Source organism: Drosophila virilis, chromosome X (genome assembly GCF_030788295.1).
Source record: "Drosophila virilis strain 15010-1051.87 chromosome X, Dvir_AGI_RSII-ME, whole genome shotgun sequence".
Classification (NCBI taxonomy): Eukaryota; Metazoa; Arthropoda; class Insecta; order Diptera; family Drosophilidae; genus Drosophila; species Drosophila virilis.
The window spans coordinates 21465456-21479242 of NC_091543.1; the positions used below are offsets into that span (position 1 = coordinate 21465456).

At 41.0% G+C, this 13787-nt stretch overlaps 1 protein-coding gene and 1 long non-coding RNA gene across 2 annotated transcripts in view; one reads left to right on the top strand and one right to left on the bottom strand.

Annotated features, from left to right (window-relative positions):
• The first annotated feature begins 588 nt into the window (after positions 1-588).
• On the top strand, positions 589-12782 carry rictor (rapamycin-insensitive companion of Tor). The gene is made up of 12 exons (XM_002055503.4): positions 589-1036; positions 3963-4173; positions 4239-4784; positions 4848-5001; positions 5564-6451; positions 6515-6703; positions 6778-6986; positions 7045-7836; positions 7898-8022; positions 8283-8521; positions 8593-9236; positions 10583-12782. Exons 1-12 carry the CDS (start codon positions 970-972, stop codon positions 12426-12428), a joined length of 5910 nt encoding a protein of 1969 aa, XP_002055539.2. The 5' UTR covers positions 589-969; the 3' UTR covers positions 12429-12782.
• LOC138911379 (uncharacterized) overlaps positions 9169-13787 on the bottom strand; it is a 49336-nt gene continuing 44717 nt past the window's right edge. The window contains exon 3 of the long non-coding RNA XR_011416932.1: positions 9169-9254. This is a non-coding gene — a long non-coding RNA (uncharacterized lncRNA). The remainder of the gene's footprint in view (positions 9255-13787) is intronic.

The following is a 13787-nucleotide window of genomic DNA, read 5'->3' on the forward strand; positions in this document are numbered from 1 at the left end:
GCTTTCCGTGACAAAGCCCCAAAATGGTGGTGTTCCTGAAAACAATTAAGCTTTCGGCGATAAGTATACGAAATGCCCGGCAAAGGAAATGAAATCAAAAGTTATAGAGACGACCACTCAGTCAAAAACGAACCAAACTATAATAATATCATTATTATATCTACATTTATTCTAACAGATTTGTCCGTTGCTTGGTATTGCTCCTATAAACAAAATATACCAGCTCCACGTATTCAAGGCTTTTGTTCTTTTGTAGCTGTATTAAAAAAGTTTTAAATTTATATAATAAAGATTAGTTTAACATGTATAATGTACATGATCTCAATCATAAAGAAATGATTTAAATATGTTATAAAAACATTACATATATATAGGATTTAATAGGTTTTTTTGTGAATTATTTTTAATATTTGTGCAAATAAGTTTAATATTGAAATATTTTAATATATTTCTTTAACTGTTTTTTAGTAGCTTGGATATTGCCTGATAAGTGCTGCCAATTACTTCAAATTTCATAGTCACGAAGGGCTGCATAAATTCATTTGGGTTAACTATTCGTAGCCCTGTCAGATATCGATTGCAAGTAGTTCTGCTCATTTTATCAAAAAAAAAAAAAAATGAAACGCATCCGCTAATCAATTTTGCGCTTGGTTCTGTGCAAATAAAGTATTGATATAAATAAAAGCCATAGTGCATGATATAAAATAAAAAAAGTGAATACCAAATATATATTTAAAAGTGATTCGAAACGCCTAAAAATGAGAATTTTGACCAGCTGTAGGTTAACATCGCTATCAATATCAACAACAGTGCAAACAAGAGTGCCATAAAATGTAGAAAGTAAACAGAGGCACCCCAAGTAACATTCATCGAAATATATTTTCATTTACTCGTGTGGTCTTTTTTATTTGGTTTTGTATTGGTGAATGGGCGCTGCAACCGCCGCCATCTTCGCCGTTGCCCTGAGATATGGCCTCTCTACATTCCAGTTGGCGTTTTGGCAAAAAAAGAAGCAAACTACAATTACGCATTAAAGGTATATTATGTGTAGCTATGATAAATGTTAATTAACATATGCCTCAAGTAGCATCGCTACTGCCCATGTAAACTTAAGTGCATAATACATACTAAATAGAACTGATATTATTATTGCCACTAGCTGTGGCAAGCCTGTGACAAGCTAAATAACAGTAAGCGGTAAGATAGTCTAGTCAACAGCTACTGCGGGCTTACCCAATAAACGCATATACTATATGGTTTAGGAGGCAGGCAAAGTCGAAGCAATGTTGCAGCATCCGCCTGGCTATATACATATATCTTGAATATATCCGTCACCTCCGTGTGGTGTAGCTGTCAGAAATGGGTTGTTATATTTTTATATGTGCCTATGTGCTTGTCTATGTTTTGTTTGACCAAATTTTTACTTCATGTTTGTTGTCTATTAATAGACGTCACGTCGCTAACATAGAGCGGCCCCAACGATGACGCAGCAAGCTAACAACAATATAAAACCAACAGCAACATTCACATTTGTTGTTAATTTATTTTCCAAGTACAGTTGGCTAGCTTGCTTGCAACGAGACATCCAAATGCTATGACACTTAATAATTTCACGTGCGCCGGCAGCCCAACCTGATGACAGCAACAGCGCTGATTAGTTTCGCTCGTGGAGCAATTTCCCTTCAATAGCCGTGAGTTGAGTGGGAATTGTTTGTACGACATACTTATGCACATTTTAATGCATCACGCTCAGAAATCAAAAATCTTGTTAACTGCCTTGATTTGAATGGGCAGGTCCTAAGGAGCAGGCTGCGTTTGCCGGTACATGCACTGACTGCAAGGACTTTTAAATCTTTTATGTGAGAAATTACTTTGTTTTCATCAATTAATTCCATCTAATATACTTATAAACGATTCGTTTTTCAGTAGCTTGACCGCGACCTGGCATTCCATGCTATCGACATACGACCGTAAAATAATTTTATATTGATTCTAAATCTGAAAGACTATTTGTGTTTAAATCAAAATTAAATTTTGATATCCTGTCATTCACACATCTGATTCCTCAAATTCTTGTAACTCCCATCGATTCTAGGTGTTGGTAGAATCATTCTACGCGCTCAAATCCAAGCTCATCCAAGTTGGCCAACAAAAAAGTCTAAGTGGGTGTGCAGGAAATGTATTTTTACTGTTCAATTTGTTCGTAGTTTTATTTTCATCAATTCTAGAACGATTTCAATACTTTCCGAACTTTGGTTTCCTAAAAAATATCCAGGAAATTGTCGGAAATAGAGTAGCTTTCCAATTAATGCGCTGTCAAAGGCGCTTTCCTATTTAACACAGCTGTGTTAATATCTTGTAATCTACGTTTGAAAAACATTATGAAGTATGTTCTTGTTTTGTTAACACGCATAACGAACTCGAGCCATAGAAAGCAGCAATACTTTCTGCAACAATACATTGCAATCCCCATAAGATGGCTATAACTTTCATATTGTAGCAGATCTATTGAGAGAATATCAGCTTAACTCATGGCATTTTTAAGTGCATTTGTTAAAGTCGTTTTGAGATGCGCGAAGAATTAAGAACTATGAATACTGACCTCTGATTATTTATGATGATATTGATTTCATAACTTTACGATCAAAGTTTCAAAATTAACATGGTTATCATGCAAATGTGTGTAACAGGCTATAGGAAGCATTTCTGGTCTCATACTGAGAAATAGCTCAGTATTAACTGCAGCATTTATAAACATTATCTAAATGTCCATTAACATATTTCAATACTTAGCTGTATATATATATAAGTTTGTCCCGATTGACTGAATCACTCAATGAATGACTGAATGCACATGCCCAGCCGTGAAAGCAATGAAAATCTGACACCTAATTTGGTGAAAGCGAGTGTCAAAGTTTGTTTGAAGAGCATCAAAAACAATGCGTTAGCCCGTATGGCTTGGGTGACTGTGCGTCGGACTAATGAGTGGGAAGTCGCCGGTTCGATTGCAGCAGCATTTGTCGCTTTTTACATTTGCTTATTATTTCAGTATTATTAAGAAGGAAAAAACAGAAATAATATAATATAAACAAACAGAGCGGCATTGATTTTCTTCTGCATTGTTTACTTCGACTGTCGATTATGGCGCAACAGGGACACTGAGTCGATAATGGGTTAAGAACGCTTCGTAGTAATTAATTGTTGAATGCATAAATGCATGAATGAATTCCAGTGAATTTTGTTTAAGTATGAATTAAATTTTCCCATCGAGACTAAGCCTGGCTCATGGATATAGCAAAACACGTTAACAAACAGATCCTAATGGAGAGGCATTGATTCGCATTGTAAATCGAACCATGGACGTTGGGATGGTTTCAGCCAGAACACTGGCGACCATATCCCAGGCATCACAGCCCCAGCAGCTTGTCGGCGGAGCTGCTGCAAAAACATTTAATTTGATCTCTAACCTTCGAAAGGCGAAGATCACGTTCCATAGCGTCAGTTGCGAGTCCGGCTACCTAGAGCTCTGACCGTTGCCTTGAATGAGCCGCAGCCAATTAAGTTGGTGTGGTGATGCCGTGTGCCAAAGTTGGATGACGTAGATTCAAATGGGCGTGAGCATCGTCTTAACGAATAGCGTCTTTGTACAGACAAGCAGCAAGGTTTTTTAGCCTATTCAAGCATTTAGCTCTGCGATCCAGCCTTTCGATCAACAATTAGAGGACGCTAGTATGTGCAATCATCCCTTTATTGAAGTACAGTTCCATGCAGCTATCGGGGCGCAGCGTGAACATGACACATGCAGATTTGGCACAATCAAATGGGATATTCTAGTCCGTAGTCCAGCTGTTGGCTTTGAGAGCGTTCGCGCCTAGCACATATCACCTTTTGCCAGATCCCTACTCATCTGCCTCTTCCCACAATATTTTTTAATTACGTCTGTTGACTTATTGCGTTTTTAGTTTCACAAGATCCGGAGGACTTCTATCGATTGGATCCAAAGAAATCGGCGGCTGAAAATGCCTATGACATCTATGCCATGCTTTGTGTGGAGGAGACGCGGGATACGAAGCGTTTGTTTCTGCTCAATGCTCTGGCCTCGCTTTGCCTAGCGGCCACCACGGGCTCGCCGCACAACAATCTACGCTTCAGCACAGAGGAACTCCTTTACTGGTAAGTAACGCGTGCTGCAAGGAATCCTAAGAATTATTTCAAACTAATCATATTTTTATCTGCAGTCTAAGTGCCTCACTGGTACACACCTTTACGCAGGTACGTGCGGCTGCGCTACGCACTATCCGCTATACGCTGACCACGCCAAAGGATATCAGAGCGTTCAATGCGCTGCAGCTTCAGCACCTCTTATGTCGATCCATTGATTTGATGCTAAAGAACGACGATGAACGCGTGCAGGCGCTTAAGTTGGTACGTAAAATGCTGGCCATAGCGCCTGAAGACATAAGTCCAGTAGTCGTCAGATGTCTAGTGTCGCTGGCCGACAGCGGCATTGAGGAGAGCGACAATCTTCTGCGTGCCTGCCTTGCGACGCTTGCTGAGTTTGCAGTGCTCAATCCGGCGCTGCTGATTGTGTGCGGTGGCGTCTCATCCATTACGCGAAATGTGCTTGAGTGCCACAATCCACGCATCGCCGAAAGTCTCTGCGGCGTGCTGCTCTATCTTCTCGAGTGGCCGCAGACGCGAAATATTTGTGGAGTTCGACTTGACTGCCTAGCGGCTCCTTATTGTGATTTCACCTATGGACTAGGCGTTATGGATAAAAACAAGTAAGTAAAGCAAAGCTAATGTCTTTTGTTAACATCTCTTATTTAATGATTCACCCATTGCAGGGACGCACGGGAGCTGCGTTATACCAGTTGTCGCCTAGCTTTACTTTCCGTTCTGCGCAGTTGGACAGGCACGCTCGAATTCTGTGATCCAAGCAAACCTTCGGGTTTGAAAGCAATAGTTGACGCTTTATATTTAAATCAAATTGAAGTCAGAGTAAGTAAAGAAATTGCTTGTATATACCTATTTTGGCAGTCTAAGTGTATTGAATTATTTGCCTTATTTGTTCTTCGACAAAAGTTTGTCAACTTTCAATGCTGTCATAGAAATTATTAAATGTTTAAGGTTCCAGCTTACGAGAAGATAAAATAATTAATTTTTAACGATAGAGGTTCGAAGAAAACGAACTACATGTACAGTTAATTTAGTTTCTACTGTAAAAAGATCTTTAAAATAAATATAAAAACATCAATCAAAAAAATTATTAACATTCACTTGATTTCAATAATTATACAGTATTTCAATTGTTTGCTTAATTGAAACTTTTTGAGCATATAATAGAGTGCTTCGATTTTGTTTATAACTGAGGGACTAGACAGATCGATATTCGTGCATATATTATAACTTTAACGATGCCCCCATTTTCCTGTTCGCAAAACCGTACTATAACTGTTTTAGTTTGTAAACAAAATATAAAACTCGTTTTTTTATATGTTTTTATATAATAACTAACTAATTGTCATTGTGCGTTTTTCTCCCTCCATTTTGTTGCCGGCAGAAAGCAATATTGGACTTGCTTTACGAGCTTTTATCGGTTCCACAACCTAGCTGGACGGATGATTATGATGTGGCGTTGCAAACGGTGGATCCGTCAGATTTCCAAGACTCTTGGCTGCTAAGCAATGGGTTTGTCTCCGCTGAGGGACGTTCTATATTACCCAGTTTGGCAGCACGTGCTCCCAATGTGGTGGAACAGCACTTAGCGCTGCTTCTTTACTGCTTTCTTGAAACAGGACTGCTCAATGCTCTGGTCGAGGTAGCCGTTGCCAGTGATCAGTTTGTGTCGGTGCGCGCCACAGTTTTAATTGGCAAAATAGTACAGCTAATGCATACACATTTGCCAGCTGATATTTTTAGCACTAGTCCAGCGTTACCCACGCTCGTTGGACATGCCACGCAAGGCAATCAACAAGCCAATGCAGCCGTGGCAGCTCTGCAAAATTATCAGAAGATGTTGCGCCAGAGGCCGGCATCGTGTAGTTTATTTCTTGATAGCATTGTACAAGGTGGTGCGCTTTTACAAACACGTCTCTTTCGGCGTAACATCAATGCACAGGAACAAACTAGTGCTTTGCAGCTGCAGGATACAGCTGGAGCAGCGGCCGCTGCAGTAGCCGTCGCGTCTTCGTCGTCCTTTTCAGCTTCTTATCGAGGCACAGGAACGCTGGATAGACAGCGTTTGGATTCAGTTTCCTCCAGTGATGAGTCGAATTCGCAGGCATCAAATTCTCTGCGTTCCAGCTTTAGACTGAAACGTAAGTTTCTACCGCAGGTATTTAACCTCGATAATTTTCGTGCCTTCAATCGACTGCTGCACGAATCACATGTGTTAACCCAGGCCGATGCAAACGCCTGGGACTGGGAGGTGATCATCACAATACTGAGAGTAAGCATTGAACAATTGACAATGTCATATTTTCCTAACCTTTCGTTCATGTCTTTTTCCCAGTCAAATTTAATACGCAAGCTTGACTATACGCCGGGAAAATTTCTAAATAAATTCCTTAAACGTTTGGTGGACTTCTTTAAACCAAGTAACAACCGTTTTTCACATCAAGATCTTGTTCCGGGCCACACAATGCCAGCGTATGTAAGCGCTGGCCTCGATCTAATTGATGTGTTGCTAAGCAGTAGCGAGGTAATATATTTTTAATATAGTCTTACCTTTTTCTTATGCATGTACCTTTTTTTCTTCTCTTGTTTGTAATGAAGCTGGAATGCATGCGCTACATAACAGACTATTTCTCGGACATAAGCCAACATCTGCTGGCAGTGACCACATCAAGTCGTGCCCATGATTGCCTGTTTAGTCCGCAGCATATGAACAACACAATGTGTCAGCAATATTTTCTCTATATTGGACGGATGTGTCGCAACAACAAGGGTATTGAAGTGCTTAAGAACACAACCGTATTCGAATAGTGAGTGAAATTGTCCCAGTTCCTTAGTAAACTTTATTGATTCTATTCTCTCTATTAGTCTGATTACGCTGGTCCGTCATACTGATCATGTTTGCTATGTAAAACTGATTGTCTCTGGCCTAAACTACAGCCATGAAAAGCTGCCGCGACAAGTGCTAGAAAAAGCCCTTACGCTCGCCAAGACACGTAGTGGTCGACTGTATGCCACTCAATTTCTGGCTGTGTTGCTTCGTGCACGTTTGCCCAACTTTGAAATTTGGGGCCTACCACTAATTATACAGCAAACCAAGGACTCGGACCGCAGTGTTGTACTAGCCGCTATGGATGTGCTAGAGGAGGCTTGCCATGACAAATACTATCTGGAGGAGATCGTTAGTCTGTGGCCAAATCTTAAGCAATTGGGTGATGTGGGGCGTCTGCTTATGTCACGTTTTTACTCTCTATCGCGCGGTCTGAATAGCAGCAAAGCTCACATCGAGGATGAGATCAAGTATTGGCGCAATGGGTACAATAAGCGCTATGTGCTGCTCGTCGAGGCGGAGACACACTCCAGTCTAACGCTACACGTGCGCAACGAGGATGGCTACTACTCCAGGCGCAATTGCAATCAAAGAGCACAGTTAGTTCCGCCCAATATAGCGCCGCATCTGTATGGCCAAATGGCGCAGACCACTCAGGGCATGACAGCTCTTCGAAAATATGCTGATCTCCCCCAGTTAGTCGAGGTTTTTACGCGCGGTAAGTGCAACGACGATGCCGAATGCCTTGAGCTAAAAGCGGCTATTTGGGCTCTAAGTCATACCTCAACGCACTCCAATGGCATTGAATACTTTGTAGAGCTGGGCGCCAGGTGAGACAATATACATTTACAACTTTGCACAATAATAACAGTGTAACTGTACATTTTGCAGGCTCTATGAAAAGCTTATACTGATGGTGACCAAGTGCGAAGTGTACTCGGTGCGCGCGACATGCTTTAGTGCCTTGGGTCTAATAGCAGGAACTCAGGCAGGCGCCAACTTGCTTTTCAAGCTAAGTAAGTTTTTAGTGTATATACATCATACATCGTACAATTTTACTGCAATACATACAGATGTATGTCGTATTGAATTTAGGTGGAATCTGATCTGGGTGTAGTTGAAGATATTATGACTATATATATGGCTATAGAAATTGAATATACATATAAGTGCAAGAATGAAAGCAAGTGAGAGAGACAGACTGACAGTCTTTGTTATAACGCAAGCAGGAAATAGCAAAAGACGGCAAATATTGATGGATATGTTATGTTTATAGATTGGCTTAGTGTTCGTCATGATCGGAACACAATGTGGCCCGTTCATCAGCCAGAGGATTGGATTTCAAACCAATATACTCCGGTGCGTCATCACTATGAGGATATGCCGCCGTATAACTACACGGGTATTGAGGATCAAATCGATGCTTCCTATGATACTGGCAGTTGTTGGAATCTGCAGGATGTAAACACCACTACAACGACGACGACGGACAGTGCCCGGACCACTGTCGAAGAGGTATGTTGTCATATTAATAACTCACCAACTGCACAAATCTAAGAGTTATCTATCTTTCACTCATATGGTAGCTTCAGTTCAGTCGGCCGCTTCCCATTGGCGGAGTAGCAGCCAAATCGAAAACGCTTCCAGAAGGAAGCAATGTGCGTCAGGGTAAACATCAGCGCTCTCTGTCCGAATCCAAGACAACGGATGTATTTAGCCTACTAGGTGGCGGAACTAGTGCGCCAGGTGTTGGATTCTGTCCAATGCATTATCAACATCGAATTCGCTACAATTCTTGCACGGACTCTAATACCTCGGGCGTAAGCAGTTGTGAGTCAGTAACTGGAAGAACAGCTGTTGCATCCGCTGCTGCAGGTGGTATCAACGTGGGTGACTTTCAGCAATTTCCACTGAGTCCCATACCAAGTATGTCCAATCTGCTGGAGCTACCGACACTTCAAGCCGCAAAATTGTTGCGTCGCACATCATTGTTGGGTACAAGTTTTCTACCGCCCGCGCTAAGTCCTCTGGCTATGGAGGGCTACGCAAAGCTGCGCTCTTTGCGGGCCCGGAGTCGTCCGGTGTTCTCAGAATCGGCTGCGGAACTATACGACTTTATCGACATTGTTGATCGTGGTGAGGTCCAACCACGAAAATACTCCTGGGGCGAATCCAACCGCCGGATTAAAGTGCGCAGTTTGGATCGACAGACAATGCTTAATGTGTTCACGTAAGTGCAGACCTGAAACTAAATATAAAGGTATTTGTGTAAATCATATATATAATCGGTGAACAGCGAACGATGTGAACTAGTCCGTCTGTCTATCTGTTTCTATGCCCCTATGTCTGCATCTCCCTTTCTCTTTCGCTCTCTCTCTATCTCTATCTCTCCCTCTCTCTGTCTCTCTCTCTGTCTCTCTCTCTCTCTCTATCTCTCTCTTTATCCCAATGCGATATTTATAATAATTCTACGTGATCATTTTTATAATAGACCTGTTCTTTCTGAAAAACGTGACTTATACTATGTCTTGATGTAGAATAAATGAGTTTGGATCATAGGAAAAGAATGTTACTCTGCTATCCCCCACAGGAGTATCATACGTATATAATCATTTTCCAAATTATAGAACGACGATTGTGCTCTGTCACACAAAGCATATAGCAATCGCACCGATTGTTCTCTCAGAACGTGGGTTGAGCAGAAAATGTCTATTTTGCGCAAAATTGTGCTAAGGCAAAAGGCAGCGCAGCCGCAGCTTAAGTGGTGCTGTCAACAGCGTGCGGGGAATCGGGTTCAGAGAATTCCATAGTAGGGCAGTCCTCAGGAGACAAAATGAAGCATCCGTGACTCCCTTATATGAACGCATTGTCCTCAGAACATACAAGAACTAGACACTTGAAATTTTGAACGTAGGTCCTAGTGCTCATGCTATACGAGTTTGATATCCTAAATCGAAATTTGGTTTTAAAGGATTAATTTGGTTTTAAGATTAAGATTAAGAATTAAGTGATAGTGTTACCATGAAGCTCTTATGGTATACACTAATCGAGGCTCAAAATATTTGCATGCCGAGAATATATCGTCATGTGACATCCATATTTTGCGATATGTCTAGCAAAAACTTCGATGTCTTCGATACATCGTTATAATAACCATTTTTAAAATTGGTCCATGGAAGGGGATGAACATGCAATAGCCGGCATATGCAGTCGGAGATGTTTCGTTTCGTGGCAGCTGTTTCTCGCAGGTTTCAGTCACCATTGCTGCTTTATATTGAGCCATGTGTATTGTGTCATATTAAATAAACGGAAATAAGCAGAGTAGATCGCAAAATAAGGTATACATTCAATAAAGCTTCTCATTCATTATCAGAAACGTGAAGCGAAGTTCATTCCGGCTATAAGCTGTATATAGGGATGCTGTAACATTTAATGGGCTTTTTAAGCAACTCATTTTCAAATTGGTTATTCCTCGCTAGTCTTCAATTTACAGCAACTAGATGCTGGGTACAGGGTTTTACTAGTGCTTTAAATTTAATATATTTTTTAATGTTGTAACTTTTTAATATTTTTCAGACGTCTCTCGTCGGAAGAACTGCAGGTGCCATTACCGTCACTGAATACGCCCAAGTTTCTGCCACCAAATGATCTACAAGGTCCATGCTATACTGGCATCTGCTTGCCTAAAAATGCACTCGATTTGTTTCCCTCGCGGAATTTAAGCCGTACTTATGTCTCATGTGATATTATTGATCAGGATTTAATGGGCCTTAATTTATTGAGCGGGCGGCCGCAGTTCTTAACGTTTCTTAACGATTCCATCAACAACGAGGGCGGCGACGAGTCCTCGGTAATATCCTCGCTTTCCGATGTCTCGTCATCGGCCAGTCGACGGCCGTCCAAATGGCAATTTGGCGCCAAACATGCACGCAGCCAGTGCCTTTATTGTACACGCTCGCGTCGTCAGCAACGACTGCAAGCGCAAACATCGCAAGCGTCAGCACAGGACACCAACAGCACCAACGGCCTTGGCGGCCAAATGGCACCCTGTGAACTTTATAGCAGCGCATCAGCGACATTGGTTGCCGCTGGTATGCAAGCTGGCCCCGCATTGGCCCGTAAGACTACTGGCAAAACTGGCGGTGGTTCCATACAGCTTGCGGATATGAGCTTCCACTCGCCCGAGAGCATATTGAGTGAAGAGAGTCTCCCAGATAAGTTAACCGCTTCTATACTGTACAATGTGCAGCGTTTAGCTAATCCGGTTAGTGCAAAACAATCGAAAATGGCATTGTTAGAACTGAAACAGAAGCATCCCCATGCTTTTCAAGACATTTGCCTATACTCGGAATCTTGCAAGACGTTGGGGCGCAGTAGCTATCGCATGAGTGCGCGCCGCTTTCTGCAGGAACTTTTTCTAGACCTTAACTTCGATACGTTCTATGTGGAGCCGCAGCTTATTATCAGCGCTCGTAAGCAGCCCGCCAACGATCTACAGAAATCATCACATACTTCCGTTGCCTCAACATTATTGTTAACAACCTCAACAACATCAACAGCTTCAACATCAGCATCAACAACGACAACAACTGCAGCAGCTGCACCACCGTCATCAAATTCAACGTTGCTGTCTCACAAGGCGCAGCTGAAGCCTAAGCAAACGGCCCAACTTGCCAGCGTTTATGAGACCAGCTGGGAAAATCTACTAATGGATCAATCTCCACGTTTAGGGTCCAATAAGACTCTAGTGCAGGGTTACTCGGCGTCGCAACCTAGAACGGTGCCGGCGACCACACACAATGAGCTGCACATTACTGACTCAACAGAGGATGCTATGTATAGCGACGAAGATATTGGCGAAGATGTCTGTGATGGAAGCGGTGCCGGCACCCAGGCCAGTAGTGTAACGACCGCAAATACTGCCGTTCTTGCAGCTCACAGTAATCGCAGCAGCATTGGCGCTATCAGTCAACAGCCACCACCGCCGTCGACGACAGCATCGTCAACTGTGCCAGCACCCACATCCAGCACGGCATGCAGCAATCTTGAAAACGAAAATCGTCAGTATACGCGTGGACGATTTTATACGTTGGAGCTAGATCTGAGTTGTACGAAGAATAAATTTCCTATCACGAATCGAAATCGAACGACAGCAATAAAGGCGGATCAAGGACCGATCCCGGTTTCATTGCTAATGCGGCAAATAAGCGCGGATGCGACTGTTTCACCTGTATTGACTGATGGTGCCGCGGTTCTTTACTCCAATGTGACCAAGAGCTTGGCAGCCTCCATAGCAAAACCTGTGGGCAGTCTCTACTGCGAAAAGCGCCTACATAGCTCAAAATCTGAGGCATTGCTCGATGGTGGCAGAAGCGGAAATGGTACTATCAATTGGACAGCACCTAAACGGGAAGCCTTGTAAAATAAAGGGTGACTGTGAGAAGCTGTAAGAGATAGCCATGCCTGACTGAGACTGTCTACACTGCAGGTTATTCGGCTTCCCTTCTATGGCTTAAGTTTTTAAGCTTATCGCGTTAAGTTGTCCACAGTTTTCTTTGCATTCGCTGAGCGATTTATGTAACTTGTGCATATAGAATATATACATATATATGTACAATCACAACAAAAAAGAGAATACACACATCTAAATATACTTAAGCCCATAATATAAATAATATAAAAATAACTATTTTCTGTAGATTTTACAATTACAATTAATATTATTGATAAATATTTTCTTTTAATAAAATTTATTACCGTTAAGTGTGAAACATAATCCAAAAATATTATATACATTTTATTTGTATAATGACTAAAAAAAAAAAAAACAGGAAATATCGGCTACATCGGAAGGCCGATAATAAAATACCAATACCTAAATCTTTGGGTTAGAACGTTTATTACCGCCCGATCGTTCCTGTTGAAATTGTATGATATAGTAGTCTGATGTATTGCAGATATATTTGAGGTCTAACAAATATATCAGAATAGTGAAACTGATCATTTCTGAGTTTTATTAAGATATGGTGAAAAATTTAACAATTTTTTATACAAAACTTTGTTTTTCGAGAGAAAATTCTGTATAAATAGTTTATAAATGCCAAGTTTCTTTAAAATATCTCTAAAAAAAAAAACTATTTAAAGCTTGTTAAGTGAAGGTTAAGTGAAGCTTTTAAATTCTAAGTAAGGCAAAAATTCTATAAAACAAACAATGTTCACACACCAAATGTTCACACAAGAACTTAATTTTCACCGATTATTTTCATGGCTATATGATCAGGTGATCTGATTCAGCCTTTTTTCGACAAAGTCTGCAAAGAAAGACGAACCTATAAAAACTTTCACAACGATAGCTCTTAAGCTGATGAATCTCCATAGCATCTGATAATGGTCGTGGCTATATCGATTTAGCTGTTGATGCTGATCAGGAATATGTATACATACGTTATGGGGAGTGAAGTTTCATTGTATGCGTTACACACTTCGTGATAAAATTATATTACCCTCTGTAAGTGAATAGAAACAGATAACCCAAAAGAAACATTTAAACCACCGCAAATAATACGAAATCTCCTGAACAGTTACATTTAATGCAAGATTGTAAAGGCATATAAACTGTATTTAAATAAAAGCTTCCAAATAAAAAGAAAATTCATACATCCTCAATAAATTTAAAAATTATAATACAATCAGATTGGCTTTAACACACATGTGTCTATTTATTTTCTCATCAATGTGTGTATATATCCGTCTCGTTCGAATTCGACTTTAGCTTTTCAGC